Source organism: Aethalodelphis obliquidens, unplaced genomic scaffold (assembly GCF_003676395.1).
Source record: "Aethalodelphis obliquidens isolate GAN/ISIS:26980383/991018 unplaced genomic scaffold, ASM367639v1 scaffold41, whole genome shotgun sequence".
Taxonomy (NCBI): Eukaryota; Metazoa; Chordata; class Mammalia; order Artiodactyla; family Delphinidae; genus Aethalodelphis; species Aethalodelphis obliquidens.
This window is the reverse complement of record NW_020837985.1, coordinates 14,992,419-15,009,064: the sequence shown is the minus strand read 5'-3', so window position 1 is coordinate 15,009,064 and position 16,646 is coordinate 14,992,419. Positions and strand designations below refer to the sequence as shown.

At 45.4% G+C, this 16,646-nt stretch overlaps 1 protein-coding gene across 17 annotated transcripts in view; it reads left to right on the top strand.

Annotated features, from left to right (window-relative positions):
* PTK2 (protein tyrosine kinase 2) overlaps positions 1 to 16,646 on the top strand; it is a 253,726-nt gene that overhangs the window by 142,372 nt on the left and 94,708 nt on the right. For 15 of the 17 annotated variants that reach the window (XM_027077987.1, XM_027077989.1, XM_027077982.1 and 12 more), the window contains 4 exons: positions 3,331 to 3,471; positions 3,989 to 4,066; positions 10,078 to 10,185; positions 11,877 to 11,994. In XM_027077987.1, the coding sequence (XP_026933788.1) occupies positions 3,331 to 3,471; positions 3,989 to 4,066; positions 10,078 to 10,185; positions 11,877 to 11,994 (445 nt within the window). The remainder of the gene's footprint in view (positions 1 to 3,330; positions 3,472 to 3,988; positions 4,067 to 10,077; positions 10,186 to 11,876; positions 11,995 to 16,646) is intronic. The other 2 variants (XM_027077985.1, XM_027077984.1) reach the window with 1 other exon arrangement.

Genomic DNA, 16,646 nt, shown 5'->3' with positions numbered 1-16,646 from the left:
TCCCTCCTTCAGCTCCTGCGACCGCTGCCCATGAGTGTGACTTCCTGTCTTAGCCGGGTGACGTGTAGGCCTCGGGAGGGGCCGGGCAGAGCAGCACGCGGAAAACTGACAGAGTCAGCTGGATGGCACAGAGGCGTGAACCTGTAGCTCAGGCTGTCTGTCTGCTAGCACTGCACAGTTACTATTTTCAAACCTATTTGCCCAGTTGCTCAGAAGTTTTCCGGCAGGTTGAATGGTCAGGTGCACAGTTTAGTTGACCCATTCCACAGGTGCTGGGGGTCAGGGGACCACAGTGAGGGAAGGAGACGCGGAATTGGAAGCGACTGTGCCATGGGGTCGGCAGGAGAATGAGAATCAGCAGGGACCATAAGGTGTTGCGTTTCATCTTTACACGTGCGCATATTTACCTGTTACATGAGAGTTATTTCTACACACTTAACAAAGAACTAACTAACTACGTATAATGCTCACATCACAGATATTTCCATTTCCTTGTTTTTCACTAGTCTCTCTTCTACCAGAATTCTGTATCCACGGGAGACCATCACAGAAATCAAAGCAAGAGTGGGGCTGCTGCGTGGGAAGCTTAGAGAAAAGAACATGGCTTTTGGAAAAGCACTTTGAGGACGTGGCAGTGCAGTGGGTTTTGAGAGGTGGGCGAAAGAGGTCAAGGTTGCCGCCTAGGTTTCTGTCTCTAAGCAGCTGGGAGATTTGCTGAGATGAGGAGGTCCAGGCCTGGAAGAAAGTCACAAGTTCTCTTGGTGGCATGCCAGGTTTCAGGTGTCTGGGAATTTCAGGTGGAAAGCTCAGGTGGGCACGTGCATATGTGTGGGTCTGATGCTCAAGAGGAGACGCAGAGAGTGTTTGCAAAGCCTGGAGTCAGAACAGCTGTTAAATGCCGTCTCAGCTGTGGCGAGAGTGGCCTTTTTCAGTCTCTGGGCTCGTGGCCAGAGCTTGGACGGCTCTTCCCCAAACCACGCATCCCAGACTTCTCTTTTACAGAGTGTCCAAGGCCAACCACTCATGTTGTAGGTGACATCTGATAGTCAAGCCTTGCCCTTGAACCCATTTTGCTTCTCTTCACTTTAGTTCCTGTGATCTAAAACCATAACTGATTCTCTTCCAATTGCCTGTAGTTCCACACCTGGCTCACCTGTCAGAACCCCAGCCCTGGTTAAAACCAATGTTGGCCTACCAAGCAGGCTTTGGCCCGCACTTCTTTCCTGCGGCCACTGTATTTGTGGGAGTCATCAGGCCCCATGCCTGTAATCACGTCGGCTGGAGACCGTGAGGTTCTGACCCAGCCCTGCTGTCTCCCGAGCTCGGGTCTGTACCCAGCTTTATGCTCAGTGGTTCAGCTCGGGAGACTTGCGGATCTCAGGCACGTTCAGAATTAACGGGACTTGATCTTCCCGGAGCCCCGCCCCTTCTGTTTGCCCGCTTGTTCCACCCAAAGCTCGAGTTGTGTCGACTTCCCGCTTTTCCTGCCATCTCGAGCATCACCCAGGTGGCCATGCGTGCCCGGCGCCGGTCTTCCTGCTTCCATTCTCCCCCACACCTTCTCTGCAGGAGCAGAGCCAGCTTGTGAAATAAAAGTCACCAGCCCTAGGTTATCTAGGGCCCGCTCTCTGCCCCCCACCGCCTCGCACCCTGGTCTTCATCTCCAGTAACCGCAGCCCCTCTGGAACTGGATCCCACGCTGACCACTGCTCCTAGCGGTCCAACTCACTCTGCCGTGTCCCAGATCCAGATATCCTTTGACCACACTGGCACCTTCAGGCCACTCCAGGCAGGCTGTCACTGCCCTGACCCACCAGAGTATGCCACCTCCTGCTGATTCACCTGCTCCCACTTCCCTGACTGCTGAGATTTGCAGGCCGCCATGGGATGAGGTCCTGTCCCTGCCCCTCCAGATCCCACCCTGGTCCTGTCTCCAGTCTCCTGGCTTTGCTTCCTGTCTGTGTGCATCTCACACCGAGGCTCAGGTGGCCCCTGGTATTCTCTAAGACCCTCCGCCGCCTTGCTTCTCCTGGCCTTGGCCATTTCAGTTCAGTGGTAACTCTTACCTCTCAGTACATGCTGTTGATTCTGTTTTCAAAACAAATCTGAAATCTGACTACTTCTCACTCCTTTCTGCTTCTGCACTTGTGCAGCAGTGCCTGGGTCCCATCACCTCTCGCCTGGATTATTTTGTTGGCATCTCACTGGATCTCTCCTGCTCCCTTCATACTGTTCCCAACGTAGCGGCCAGAGTATTCCTGCCAAAATCTATGTCGGATCACAGTATTCCTATTCCAGGCCGCCCCAGGGCTTTGCATCTCACCAGGGTGGACCCAGTTGCGTCCTGTGGCCTGCACCCTCTTGTACCCTTCCCCAGACCTCATCCATCACACATCCTTTGCCCGCTGGCCCCCTCAGGCCACACTCCTCTCTCTGACACACCATGGACTGTGGGCTCACCACCCTCTACCATTCAGATGCTCATGGTTTATAAATAGAAAACTCACATAAATGAAAAGTCACCCAGAGATCACCTGTGATCCCACTACACAGAGAAGAGAGGCATGGCTGATTTGTCTTCACTGTGCGTTGGTGCGTGTGCCAGCCTGTGTGAGGCCCATATCCTGTGCTCTCCTTTTAAAGACTTCTACACTACAACAGATTGCCTTGTCTTATTTTTTCATGTAGCACTGTGATACAGATTTTCATGTCAGTAAATGGGATGTGCACAGCAGTCTTAGGACATCTGGGTAGCAGACACACTGCAGTGTGCATTGCCGGTTGTGGGGTACTCTACACGCTTCCGTGCTGAACCTCCTTGTTGCTGCGTCTTTGCACAGTTCTTTCATCATTCCTAAAGAATAATTTCTCAAAGGTTGTGGTTTTAAAGTTTTTGATTTCTTATTGCCAAATTGCCTTCAGAAAGGGTGTGTCAACTTCCCCTCCCAGGTTGGGATGTGTGAGTGCCTTTATGTCCCCTCCTTTGCCGACTTCAGGTCACATGCGAATATAGCCCTTATATTTTTAATGCCTAACTGTTTACCACATGTTCTAATAAGCCAATTATTGCTTTATCAATTTCTGTTTAAGAAATAAAGCTTGGTACTGCTGAACTGTATACTTTAGAATGGTTGCGATGGTGTATTTTATGTGTATTTTACTATGTTTTTTTAAATAAAAGAAACAAAGCTCTGATAAATACAACATTTGGTGAATGTAGGTGGTATTAAGTGGTGGCTGGACAAGAAATGTTCCTTGGTGTTGGCTGTTATTGCTGTGGTCTTTACTCATTGTTGGCTCTAAAAAGATGTTTGTAATTTTATCATGCAGGCCAAAACACTAAGAAAATTGATTCAACAAACATTTAGACAGTTTGCCAACCTTAATAGAGAAGAAAGTATTTTGAAATTCTTTGAGATCCTCTCCCCAGTGTACAGATTTGATAAAGAATGCTTCAAGTGTGCCCTTGGTGTAAGTATGGGGACTTGGAAATAGGGTGGGACTAGGTGTGATTTCTTTTGCTTTTTCTTATCCATGTATATCTAAATTTCTGATTGAAATCTAATTTGTCACATTTTTAACAACATGAGAATATTTTATCATTTTACAGTGGGAAAAATACAAAAAGAAAATGTGTCAACGTGAGACTAAAACCATCCTTTTTTAATAGCATGCCTAAGATTTTTTTTTTATTCCAGCCCAGCGATTCATTGATTAACTGTTCACTAAGGGCTAGTTTATCTATTCATATAATCTTCCCAAAGAAACCATTGGCTTGAGACCCACTGGAACGAGCGCAGTCTGTCTGTCTCTGCTTAGGCTCAGCAGATGCTGCACCGTGAAGTTGTAAATATTTTGTGTTATTTGGTTATAAAGATCAGTAGCAAGCTAGTGCAGACCCCTTTGGTCCTTTAATATGTCCATGGTTCTTTATCTAAAATATCTTTTTCCTTCTGGTACCTTTGCTGTCACCCGTTTCACCTTCAAGTCAAGCTGGATTATTTCGGTGGAGCTGGCGATTGGCCCCGAAGAAGGGATCAGTTACCTCACAGACAAGGGCTGCAACGTAAGTGCGCTTTGGACAAGTCTTGGGAGCGGCCTGTGTGGAACACACCTCCTTTCGGACCTGATTGTGGACAAAGGGGAATCAAAATAAGGAAATGAGGATCCTCTTGGAAAAGACATCATTCTGCCATTAAAGCTTTCCGTTTCACAGCGTTTATTGCTCAAGGGAATAAGAGGAAGAGACAGCCTAGGTCGAAAGTTTTTGAAATTCTTTAGTCGGGAAGGAAGGGAATCACACAAATGGCACATATGTTGGTGAGATCTGAATGGGGTTGTTACAGTTCATCTGGAGAAGTTTTAGATACTAATTTCTTCATTCACTTCTACATCTAATTTAAGTATATTTGTACTTGTATCATGTCCTTTGAAACAGCCTCTTCTGGCTCTTTCCAGGATCAAAAATATCACTAAGAAAAGGGCAGCCACCCCAATAGAGGATGTCCGAATAGTTAAGACGTAAGTGAAGCAACGTTCAGCCCCATAGTCATCAGATAAATGCACAGTGTGATACTGTTACACACCTACCAGAATGGCTGAGGTGAAAGAGATGAGTAATTCCAGGTGTTGGCAGGCATGTGCAACAGCTGGACGTTTCATACACTCTGTGAGGGTATAAAGTGGCACGACCTCTTCAGCAAGCTCTGTGACGTTATCTGTCTTCTCTTTGATTTGTAGTCTCTTGTATTCTCTTGCCAGGTTTTCTTTGTCCTTTCGCATTTAACCCGTGTGGAATTTTGTGTATGGTACAAGGTGGGCCTGCGGTGTGTCCGGAGGATGGGCTCTGGAGTGCGCAGCTGGGGTTCCCAGTGGGTCACCCTCATGCTGGCCGTGTGACTTTGAGTCCATTTCTTCACAGCTGGCTTGTGTTTCCTCGTCAGCAAAATGGCAATAATAATCACAACTACCTAAGAGGGGTGGTAGGAGAATGAAGTGGGTACTGAGTGTGCAGTGTTGAGATGAAGGCCTTGCACAGAGGAAGCACTTAGGGGATGCTGGCTGCTGTCATTGTCCCCTGTTGTCCTTCTTGTTGGTATCCCAGTGAGCAGCCAGCCGTGTCAGCACAGTAATCGTATCTTTCACCTCTGAACTGAGTGTCTGCCATCTTTGTGATCTAGTTCTGGATCCTCTGTTCTGGTCCAAGGGGACTGCTCTAGTGGGTGCTGCATCCCTGTGTTATCTTTTGTTTGTACACTCTCTGCATGGATCGTTTTTCTTTTGTACACTTTCCTGGCTGTTACTGGCTATTTAATCTTTCAAAACCAAATTTATAGAATTAGCAGAAAATTCTGTTGGGATTCCAACTTGTTTGTTAATTTGTGAAAGGAGATATTAGTTAGTTATCTGTCCAAGAATGTGGTATGTCTTTCTATTTGTTCAGGACTTCTTTTTTTTTTTTAATTTACTTATTTATTTATTTATTTTTGGCTGCATTGGGTCTTCTTTGCTGCGTGCAGGCTTTCTCTAGTTGCGGTGAGCGGGGGCTACTCTTCATTGCAGTGTGCGGGTTTCTCATTGTGGTGGCTTGTCTTGTTGCGGAGCATGGGCTGTAGAGCTCAGACTCCGTAGTTGTGGCACACGGGCTTAGTTGCTCCACGGCATGTGGGATCTTCCTGGACCAGGGCTTGAACCCATGTCCCCTGCATTGGCACGGGTGGACTCTTAACTACTGTGCCACCAGAGAAGCCCGTTCAGGACTTCTTTTACATCCTTCAATAAGATGTCATAGTCTTTTTTGTATAGTTTTTTTTTATGCGGGTCTCTCACTGTTGTGGCTTCTCCCGTTGCAGAGCACAGGCTCCGGACGCGCAGGCTCAGCGGCCATGGCTCACGGGCCCAGCCGCTCCACGGCACGTGGGATCTTCCCGGACTGGGCCACGAACCCGTGTCTCCTGCATGGGCAGGCGGACTCCCAACCACTGCGCCATCAGGGAAGCCCTCGTATAGATTTTTTCTATTAAGCTAATTCATAAGTATTATAGAGTTTTTGGCCTTATTGGGAAAATTTTTTTTGGCCATTTCCAATTTAAAATTCATACTGTGAGCATAGCAGAATATACTTGATTGTTGTTTATCGTGTATCCAGCAACCTTGTTCATTTAATAAGTCATTTTTATTAGAATCTTAGATTTTATAGGTATATAATCATGTAATCAGCAAAAAAAAGGAATAGTTTTAACTTTTTTTCTCTAATCTGTGCAGTTCTTTCCTGTTCTCATATTCACAGGCACCTTGAAGATCATGTTTAAAAACGGGTGGTAGAGGATATCCCTATCTTGTTTTAGGTTTTAATTTATCAGTTAAAAGTGTGTCGGGCTTCCCTGGTGGTGCAGTGGTTGAGAGTCCGCCTGCCAATGCAGGGGACACGGGTTCGTGCCCCGGTCCGGGAGGATCCCATGTGCCGCGGAGCGGCTGGGCCCGTGAGCCATGGCTGCTGAGCCTGCGCGTCCGGAGCCTGTGCTCCGCAACGGGAGAGGCCACAACAGTGAGAGGCCCACATACCGCAAAAAACAAACAAACAAACAAACAAAAAGTGTGTCATCATTCAGGATAATTTTTGATGTTGGGTTTTAGTAATGTATCTTTTAAAAGAAATATATTTATTTATTTGGTTGTGTGGGGTCTTAATTGCAGCACATGGGCTCCTTAGTTGCAGCATGTGAACTCTTAGTTGCAGCATGCATGTGAGATCTAGTTCCCTGACCAGGGATCGAACCCGAGCCCCCTGCATTGGGGGTGCAGAGTGTTATCCACTGCGCCACCAGTAAAGTCCCTTTAGTAAAGTGTCTTTCATGTTTTTAAATTATGCCTTTCTTTGCTTAGCGCTTTTATTAGGAGTGGCTACTAAATTTAAGGGAAGGCTCTTCCAGCCCTAATGATACGATCCTGGTGTTTCTCTTTTAATTTGTTATTAGTGTATATTATCTTGATTAGCTGTGCTGATAGCTCCTACTGGTTATGCTATATGATTCTTTGGAAATAGTGATTTATTATATTTGCTAATATATAGAATTTTTGCAGCTATTTATAAGTGAAATCAGTCTAGTCTTTTTATATTAGCTCTACGAGGACATGATGTTAGAAGTTACACTAATTTTATCAGGCGAATTAGGGGGCTTTTCATCATTTTGTGGCCTGAAATATTTTAAGTCAAGGTAGAGTTGTGTATTCTGTGAAGGCGGATAGAATCAATCTATGTAACCACGTGGTGCCTTTTTCAATGGTGGGTGTTTAACCGTTTTTTCAACCTCTCCAGTAGTAATAGATCTATTCAGGTTTTCCAGTTCTTGTGTCAGTTTTGGTAATTCATACTGTTAGCGTCTCATCCGCTTTTCTACATTTTTAAATTGTTGCCATGGAGTTGCATCTCGTGATACCCTTACGATCTTTCCAGTAACTTTATTTCTATATCCTTTCTCAGTCCTAAGCTTGTCTGTTTGGATTTGTCTCTTCTTTTCAGATTTGCAAAGGATTTATTTCAGCTGCTTTTGAAGGACAGGCTTAGCGGGTAGGGTTATAGCATTAATCTATTTGTCTTCATTAATTTCAGTATTTATCTTCACAGATTTCCTTTTCCTAATATCTTTTGCTTATTTTTATTCTTTTCTTCTGCCGTTCCCTTTAAGTACTTCTTTAAAATTTATTCTTTTTATGTGGCCGACCTTGAGGGATAATGTCAGAATGAGGCAGAAAAACAATGGGTTAAAAGAAGGAATAAAAAATAAGTTAAATACAATAATTTCCATAACTCAACTTTCTTTTTGTGCTTTGGAAATTTTTTTAAATTGTAAGATGCCAGTAATGGGAATATTTTAATATAACCATTTACTGAAACTAATTGAGATATTTCTCATTTCATGTGTCACCACTGACTTAATGATATTTGGTTCCCAGTGTGTTAGGAGGAGCCTCAGGCCTCCTCTATGACAGTGTATGTACCTTGTGCCAGCAGCTCAAACATCAGACTAGCATCGCCCTCGGTGATGTCCTTTTCCAAAATGGTGAGCAGCTCATAGTAACATTCCAAAGACAGGCAAGTGTAATATTCCCTGAATTACACCTAAGTTGCATTCCTGGAAAATTCCATGCGGAGCATACTTTGTGTTTTAAAATAGATGTGGGTTCTAGAATCAGATTTTTCACCAGCATGAATAAATACCAGGATATTTGAAAGCCATTCAGGACGCAAGACAGTTTTTCACCACGTGGGAATTTCCTGCACATTATATGGCCTCTCACAGCCCTGGTCCTCATTCATGTTCCTCATTCTTTGGTCAGCTGAAAACTGACCACAGGGAATGGCCCTGCCCCAGTGAGACCAGAGCACATCCCATCAAGATGAGGTCCTGGTGGGGAATTAGGTCAGAGAGGCAGGCAGAGGTCAGATCATGTGGGTGTTTGATTCCTTTGGGCTAGCATTGTACCGTTTTTACAGGGGACTTAATAGGACCAGATTTACATTTTAAAATACCTCCCTGGCTTCCGGGGGCTGTCTGTGTAGAGGATGAACACGGATGAAGGGATACTGGCTGGGAAACAATTTCAGGACGAATTCTGAGCACCGTGCAAGACAGTGGCTTGTACTGGAGTGGTGGCTGTGGGCATGGAGGGAAAACGCATGGATTCTGGGTGTTGGGAGCTGGGCTGGATGTGGGGTAAGGGAAGGAGGGGAGTCAGTAATCATGCCTTCATATTTCCACTCAGGAACCAGGTTGAATGGTGATGGCTTTTGTTGAAGTGAGGAAGACTGGAGGGGGAAGATGTTTTGAGGGGGGGTCCCCGTGACTGTGCTGGGTGTGCAGTCAGTCTCTCCAGTGTCCACGCGAGGATGTCACGTAGGGAGTGGGATACTTGAGTCTGAGCTCAGGACTGGAGATGGTACTTGTGCCACAGGACTGGCTGGTGTTCACCGGGCAGGCCGTGCACAGCTGGCGAGAAGGACGGGGCCCAGCACAGACCCCTGTAGCACCTGAACGTTTGTGGGTTGAGTAGGGGAGAAGCCAGGAAATGGAAAGAGAGCCACGGAGGGAGGAGGAAAGCCCATGAGGGCAGAGGCCAAGAGAGGGCCAGGCGTGGGGGCTGTGCTGTGTGCTGCCCAGGGGATGGAGGACTGCCCGTGGGTATCCGTGTGGGGGGCCTGACAGCAGTGCCTGAGAGCAGTGCTGCAGAGACGCGTCCCTGTGAAGGGGCGCGGGGTAGGAGTCCCCTTCTGAACCGTAATTCCGGCTCAGTCCCAGTGGCATAATCTGTGCTGAGTGGGGCACTTGGCAGGGAGGGGCTGATACCTGTGATGTTCTAAGAGAAAGAGGTCCTAACTAGGCCAATTGTTTTGGATAAACCTATAGGAATCGTCTCACGCGAACCGGTCGTTGTCATGAAATGGTAGAGGATGAAAGACGGATGGGCATGTTTTGTCTGCATAAGAAAAAAGGGTTTACTCCTCTTGGGAAAATGAACAGTGTCTCTCTTGGCCTGTCTGTGTGGGAAGGGCCCTTTGGATACCCAGCGTCTCCCTAGCACTGTTACACTCTGGAACTTCAGAACGTTTCAGAGACTTGTTCTAGCTCAGGGTGCATTGGGAGTGGGAACAGGTCCCTCTCTCTGTGAGAAGTGGAGCAGAATGTTCCCTTAGGCCAAGAATTTCACACGGTTCCCCCCAGGCCAGAGGGTGAGTCAGGTCGGGGACTCCCTTCTTCCTTTCTCTGTCATGTGTCGTGTGGGACTGGTGACCACTTGTGCAGCTCCTGAGGATGGAGTGCCCCTCAGCCGTCAGGAGCACAGAGAGCAGACACATCCCTGACCGTGAAGTGAGCAGGTGGCCCTAGCAGGTCCATGACTGCTCCTCAGAGGGAGAATGGCCCCCCAGGCAACATGGACAGTTGGTTTCCTCAGACATCCCGTCTAGGGAGGTGTCCTTAGGAGGATGAGGTGGGCTTGGGACCGTGAGGACTGCACAGAATAGTTCACATGAGTCTTGCATCTGTGGTCCAGAGCGTTTGCCTTTTCTTCCCAAAGCCCACACACCTGGCCGACTTCAATCAAGTGCAGACCATTCAGTATTCAAACAGCGAAGACAAGGACAGGAAAGGGACGCTGCAGCTGAAGATTGCAGGAGCGCCTGAGGTAAGGAGGGCTCACGTGCGTCACGATGGGAAGACGAAAATAAAGCGCTGTTGTAGAAATGATTGTTTCTGGTTGCAGGTGAAGTATTCGCGGGTCATCAGAATCACAGCTTTCTCTAATGTAATAAGCGTTACATTACGAATAGTAATGATTAAATGCCCTCAAGAGTAGAAAACAGGTTTAAAAATTAATGGAGCCTTATTGTGGAGATGCTGGGAGATTATCATGAATTACCAAGAAAATCAGCCTCTTAGAATTATATAAATTCTGTAAACTGTGTTACAGTGTTATTTCCCAGACTGTGCAGTATGTGACATTCTCTGGGGGGTAATAATTAGGAAAATAACCGCGGCAGCAGCTGGTACTTTGTGCCACATATGTCCCCACTGTCCGACACTTAACACAGAAGCCAAGGGCAACACACGGCATCCTCAGAACCCAGCCGAAGAGGCACTTTGAGATACTTTGGTGACCCCCAGTCTGTAGATGAGGGAACCAAGCACAGGATGGTGGCCACGGTCCTAGTAGGCGGTAGACATGGAGTTCGTCCCAGACAGTCTGGACCCGGAGCCTCTTCTTAATCAGCACGTGGTGTGGAAAGTAAAGGCAGGCCTGGCACGAGAAATGAACATTTGGCAAACACTGCATAAGGTGACCTTTCTGAAAGACGGGCAGAGAATACTCACATACCGAAGAGTCTGCACCACCTGGCGGCACACGCAGGCTTACTCGTGGGTGAAGCCCGTTCTGGGGGCTCACCTGGCCCCACTCGCACACCTGGGCTCTGCTCTGCTGCGGCCCCTGCGGGGATCATTTGTTTTCGGTGCTCCTCACGCCTTCTTGCTCCTGCTGCCTTGGGATCGCGGCATTTCTAGGCTCCAGGCAGTGGATTCTCAGAACTAAACAAATGATGCCGTGAAATATTGAAACCGTATTGCAAATTGAAATTTCCTGAAAATATCTCAGTAATTTCTTGTTTGCACCATGATTTTCAGGCTGTCCTCCTTTCTGTTTGCTACCCTCAAATAATATTTAGGATACTGCAGGTGAGATAAGTTGTCCCTTTGGAAGGAGGTTATGTAGACTACATGAGTTAGGACATACTTGTGTTTGAAAGGAAAATACAGCTTTGATGATCTCCTGGATAACATTTAATGATAGGTTTTTAGGAAATTTATCATAATTGCATGTTTAACTTGAAAAGTGTGGTTTCTAAGCTCTGGAGCAGAACATGCTGTACGTGCTCAAAATAATGAAATTCCACTAATTTTCTTTAATGTCAGAAAAATTACGATGGATGGTTGATAAAAATTTACTCCATATTTCTCTAGTTTCTAAAATAAGCTCTACTTTAGCTTACTAATTTTCTAAATTCTTTTCTTAATTAGAGCGTGCCTAAGGGACCAGACATTCTGAAAGGAAGTGGTTTTTTCACCTCTTTTTGTTCTAGAAAGGGAGTCTCGGTTTAAGTGATTTTTCTTTTTTTGCCTGGGTTTGCCTTCTGTCACATATTCTAGGAATAACATCCTTAAATATCAAACTTCCTTTTTCACTCAAACCTTATGACAGATCTTGTTTCGCTCCCACTCTGTGTTCAAGTGCATCTAGAGATCTGATGTCATAGTGCAGCTGTCCCTTTGATTACTGGAAAGAACAATAACAGCTCTCTCTGGGTCTTCTCCCCTGTCCAGCCTCTGACGGTGACAGCACCGTCCCTGACCATTGCCGAGAACATGGCCGACCTGATAGATGGGTACTGCCGGCTGGTGCACGGGGCCACGCAGTCTTTCATCATCAGGCCTCAGAAAGGTGAGCTCTCCTTCTGTTCCAGCGCTCCCTCTGAATCGTTAGCCGAGCTCACCCCACAGCCTGTAGTCCTTTTAGATTGCTCTGTGAAAGTGAAGAGTGGATGAATAATTCAGCCCAGTGGATCTGTATTCTTGCTTTTCTAGGGAAGTGATCCAGCTCACAGCCTAAGAGCTGGGTTTGGACAGAGCTTAAAGGAAACATTGTGTTTAGACCCTTTTGTTTTGAGCAACATACTTAATGTATTTTCTAGGTTACCATTAGCATTTTTAAATAAACTTTTGGGATTATGTTCTGGGTCGTTTTTTTTAAGTCTCTTGTAACTCATGATAAATAAAGTCTCTTTCCTATTTTTTCTCATAGATCTCAAAAGCTGAGAGTAGTAGTTCTAAGCATGATGTGATGAACCTTAGAAACACGACTGTGTCTCTTTAGCCTTTCACAAGGCAGTAAGATGGGGTGTTTCAGAGGATTTGGGTTTCTGAAATAAAGCAGGAAAAAACTGGACTTTGGAATTGTATTGACCTGTGGATTCAAATCATGAGTGCATGCCGCCTGCAAAGTACTTAACTTTCTGTGCCTCAGTTCCGTCCCACAAGACACGAAGAGTGGTCCCTGTCTTGTGTAGTCGTGGGGGGACGGCCTCGTGTGTAGGTGGCTTGGGGCCGTGCTGGCACGTACAGCGTCAGAAACTTCAGTGTTGCTGTCGTTGCAACGCTGCTGCTAGTTTCAGTGTGATCTTGACACGCTGGATGAGCCTTGGCTGGAGATTCCTCGTCCATAACGGAAGAATGGTACCTACTTTGTAGCATGGTAGGGGGGTCCACAGTAGTCCCCATCAAGCAGGCAGCCAGCTCTGTGGCAGGTGGACACAGGATCCCTGCCAGCATTCCCCTCTGTGGGTAGGACGATCCCTGGAGGGAGTTGGGGACGACTGAGCAGTGAGCGAATGGGGAAGCGTATGTGGAGACACACAAGGGAAGCAGATGACAAAGCCCTGAGCTCCAAGTGTAGACACAGCAGAGGGCCCTGCCTGCCCAGCAGTCGAGTTCTCTGTGCTGACAGCAGGTGGAGGGCGTTGAGGGAGGGTGTGAAGCAGAGGTATCATTGGAAGCTTTGTTTAAAAGTTAGTGTCAGGGTGTTGTGCTCTGAAAACGGTATCTATAAAGCCATGAACCAAAAGGCCAGTAAGTGCATGGATTCCAGGATGTGGCTAATCTAGCAAATATGTTTTCCCACTATGATCAGACCAATAAAGCCTCTTCATTTATTTTTTTCCTAAAATATAGTGTGTATTTGTCATAGCTTTTTTTATGTAATGAAGTTGCTTTTAGAAATATCTAAAGGCTACTCTCAGTTAAAATTTTTGCATCCATGAGCTTTGAGTTTTCATATTGTGCTTTAAATGGGGATATGTACCTTGCAAACATTATTTAAATGTTTTGGGACAGTTGCTTCGTATAAAGGTAGTATTCTATGAAAAATGTTAAATGTGCCGTATCGCCTATCTTCTTTTTAGTGAATAATTTTTTAATTTCATCCTGATTTACCAAAATGTTCTTCATTAATTTGTTGGTACACAAAAAAATAACATTCATACATTAGGCATTAAATGTTTGAAGCTTTAACATCTTCCTGTGTTGGTTTTTAAATGGCTTTTTTTCCCCTCTAGGGAGAAACATTTTGATATCAAATCTCATGAAATGAGATGCATTAAATTCTTCATTCATATGAAAACAGCATAAATGAAAATGCTTCTCATAAAAACCTAGTAGGGCATTGGTTGTTACCAATTTTATGTTGTCTTTATAGAATTAATTATTGAGTCTGATAATTTATTTACTTTATTCTAAATCACAGCATATGTACTTATTACATGACTGTTTTATAATAGATACCTAAAGTGAGGTTATATTGCCTAATTGAAATAATATTTTAAGTCAGATGTTTTAATGGATTATAGTCAGAAATACGTGGACGAGAGCACATGTGCATTTTTTAATTTAGTTTTTTTTAAATTTCAAATAAATGTGAAACATGTTTCCACAACTCTAATGTACCATTTTCCTGGTATGTACTTTAAGTAACGATTATGTACGTACCCATTTGTCCTCTCTCGACTATAAACTACTTAATGGTAAGGAGCCATGTACACGTTTGCGAGTGTTAACAGTTATAGTGACGTGTAAGTTCTACACCTGAGGTCTGATGTGCCCAGATGCACTTTGTTAACTCTGTGATCCACCATAATTGCTTTGAATTTAGAAAGTGCTTTTAAAGGTGGTATCATTGGGGCAGAAAACTAAGAGTCACAAGTCCGATGCCCTGAACCAGGTTCCAGTAGAGTCGCTGTGTGACCTTGGCACTTATCGTGGGGCGTTATCTGACCTTTCCTTAAAGCAAGAAAGCTCAGTAGCAATTTTTCGATCTTAGTAAAATTCTCCTCAGAGGAAAGAATTGTGCGAATCAGGGTCATGATTTCATCGTTCTCAAGGAGGGTTTCTGTACGGAGGATGATGGTAAATACTGCACATTGTGAGGGTGGGGCTGCTCCCAAGCCTGACACAAAACCCGGAAGGCACAGAGAGCAAATCCGTAGAGTTCATCAGTACATAAGTACGAAAGCGCTTCTACTAGTAAAAGAAATGCTTTTTAAAGCCGTGACACAGAAGGGGAAACATCTGTAATACATGCAAAAAAGAATTAAAATCTCTTACTTTTCAAGTGTTCTTCTAGCTCATTGAATAAGAGGGTAAAAATGGGCACCCGTAGAAGAACGGACATACACTGTCCGGTAAGCTTACGGACACAGACAGTGACAGATAGCATTCTGTGTCTGTTAACCTGTTGTTAGATGGGTGGAAAGACCGTGATACCCATTCTTGGTGGGGCTGTTGCAAGGTGCCCTCCACACTCTACTGTGTCGGCATGAGTTGGGACAGTGCTTTCGGTTGCTCCTGGTACTGCCGACCCCTCCTGGAAACAGCCGCGCAGGACCACTGATGCGGCGCCCCTGCTGCACTGTCTTCGGTAGCACAAAATGTGCAGCGACCCCGGTGTCTACGGGGGTGGAGCTAGTAGCTAATAAATAAGGGAGTGTGAGATGCCGTGCAGCTGTTTGAAAAGACGAGCTGGCCCGATTTCCGTGCTGAAACCTACATGCACGTGTGTGTGTATAGGCAAACCTGCGTGTGTTTATAAGCATACAAGGAGTCTGGTAGTCTGGAAAGTTAAATGTGGACAGTGAATACCCCTACGGAAGGTGGAATTGTATGTGAAGGTGGGGGGTGGGGGGCTTCAACTTGTCTACTTTTTTTTTGTCTACATTATAGACCTTTATGATTTAGATTTGTTACAGTGAATCTGTATTGATTATTTAATTAAAAAACAATAGATAAAAATTTTTATTCAGAAATTAAAAGCCTCAGTTCTAAAAATGAAAATAAAAATGTGGTTTAATACAAAGATGCATCCTTAATCCTAAGGAACTTATGCTGAGAAATAAGAGACCACATGAATGCCATGAGAAAGCATATGTTACTAATTCATGTTACTATGAAATGTTATAAATGTTACTAATTCAACTTATAAATTTAAAGCAGTGTCAAAAGTTAGCTCCTAGCGTTGGGCATTTTAGTTGGTGAGCGCTTAGGGATTTTTATAATGCCGCTGCTTATCGCGTCTGTTGCCATTTCTCTTAATGTTCTGCTACGTTCTTGTTTCCTGAAAATTGACTCCCTTACGCTCCTTCAGTTGTTAATCACCTCATTTTCAGCCTTCTTCCTACTCCTGCCCAGCTTCTTATAAAGTCTGTATTAACCAAATAGTTCATAATCTGGTTCCTTTTTCTCTCCAAGGAAGTAGAAATTTCAACAGAGAGTGTAAAACAGCTAGAAATCACACTGACATGTCATTTGAAAGCCCATATGATTAATTGACCTTTGTTGAGTGTGGGTAAGGTGGTAGTGGTAGCATCCATGGGGTAATAAACTAATGATAGGATTTTCCAGTTATTCTAAGTTTGGTCTTCATGGTATAACGTGGTTATTTTGCTTGAAATTCGGATGTCAGAAAGTCATAGTGAGGAAATTTGGATGAAGTTTCTGCAGTGTATTGGGTATTATGCAGTGGCTGTGAGTGCCGGGTCCTCTGCCAGTGTGGGGGGTGGCCTGTGGGCGGGTCGTCTGACCTTCTAAGTTGTCTGATACGTGGGAAGCGCTCTGCTAATGCAGCAGAAGCACAGGAAGGCCATCCAGAGCCACTTGGGGTGTTCCAGGAAGGGCTCCTTTGAGGAGGTTGAGCTTGAATTGAGCTTTGAAAGATTGAGGGATGATGCTTCCACCAGAAGGAAGAGAATCTTTCAAGAGATGGAGTGTATGAAGGCATCGTGCTGTGTTCAGGGCCATACGGGACAGGGACCGGGGGGATAGGAGGAGGGACAGTAGACCTGGACAAGGGTAATCCGCGGCCTGGGGAGCGAGGGGACTGGTGGGATGGGTTTACCACCAGATTCATCCAGATAAAAGAGATTAAACCAGGGGGCTCCATGCTTCCTGGTTCACTAATGAAGGGGAGGGAGCACATCTCCCCAGCCACTGAGCAGAGCTTCCCTGTGATGCGCTGGCCAGAGCCCAGCCATGACGGGGGAGTCTGCC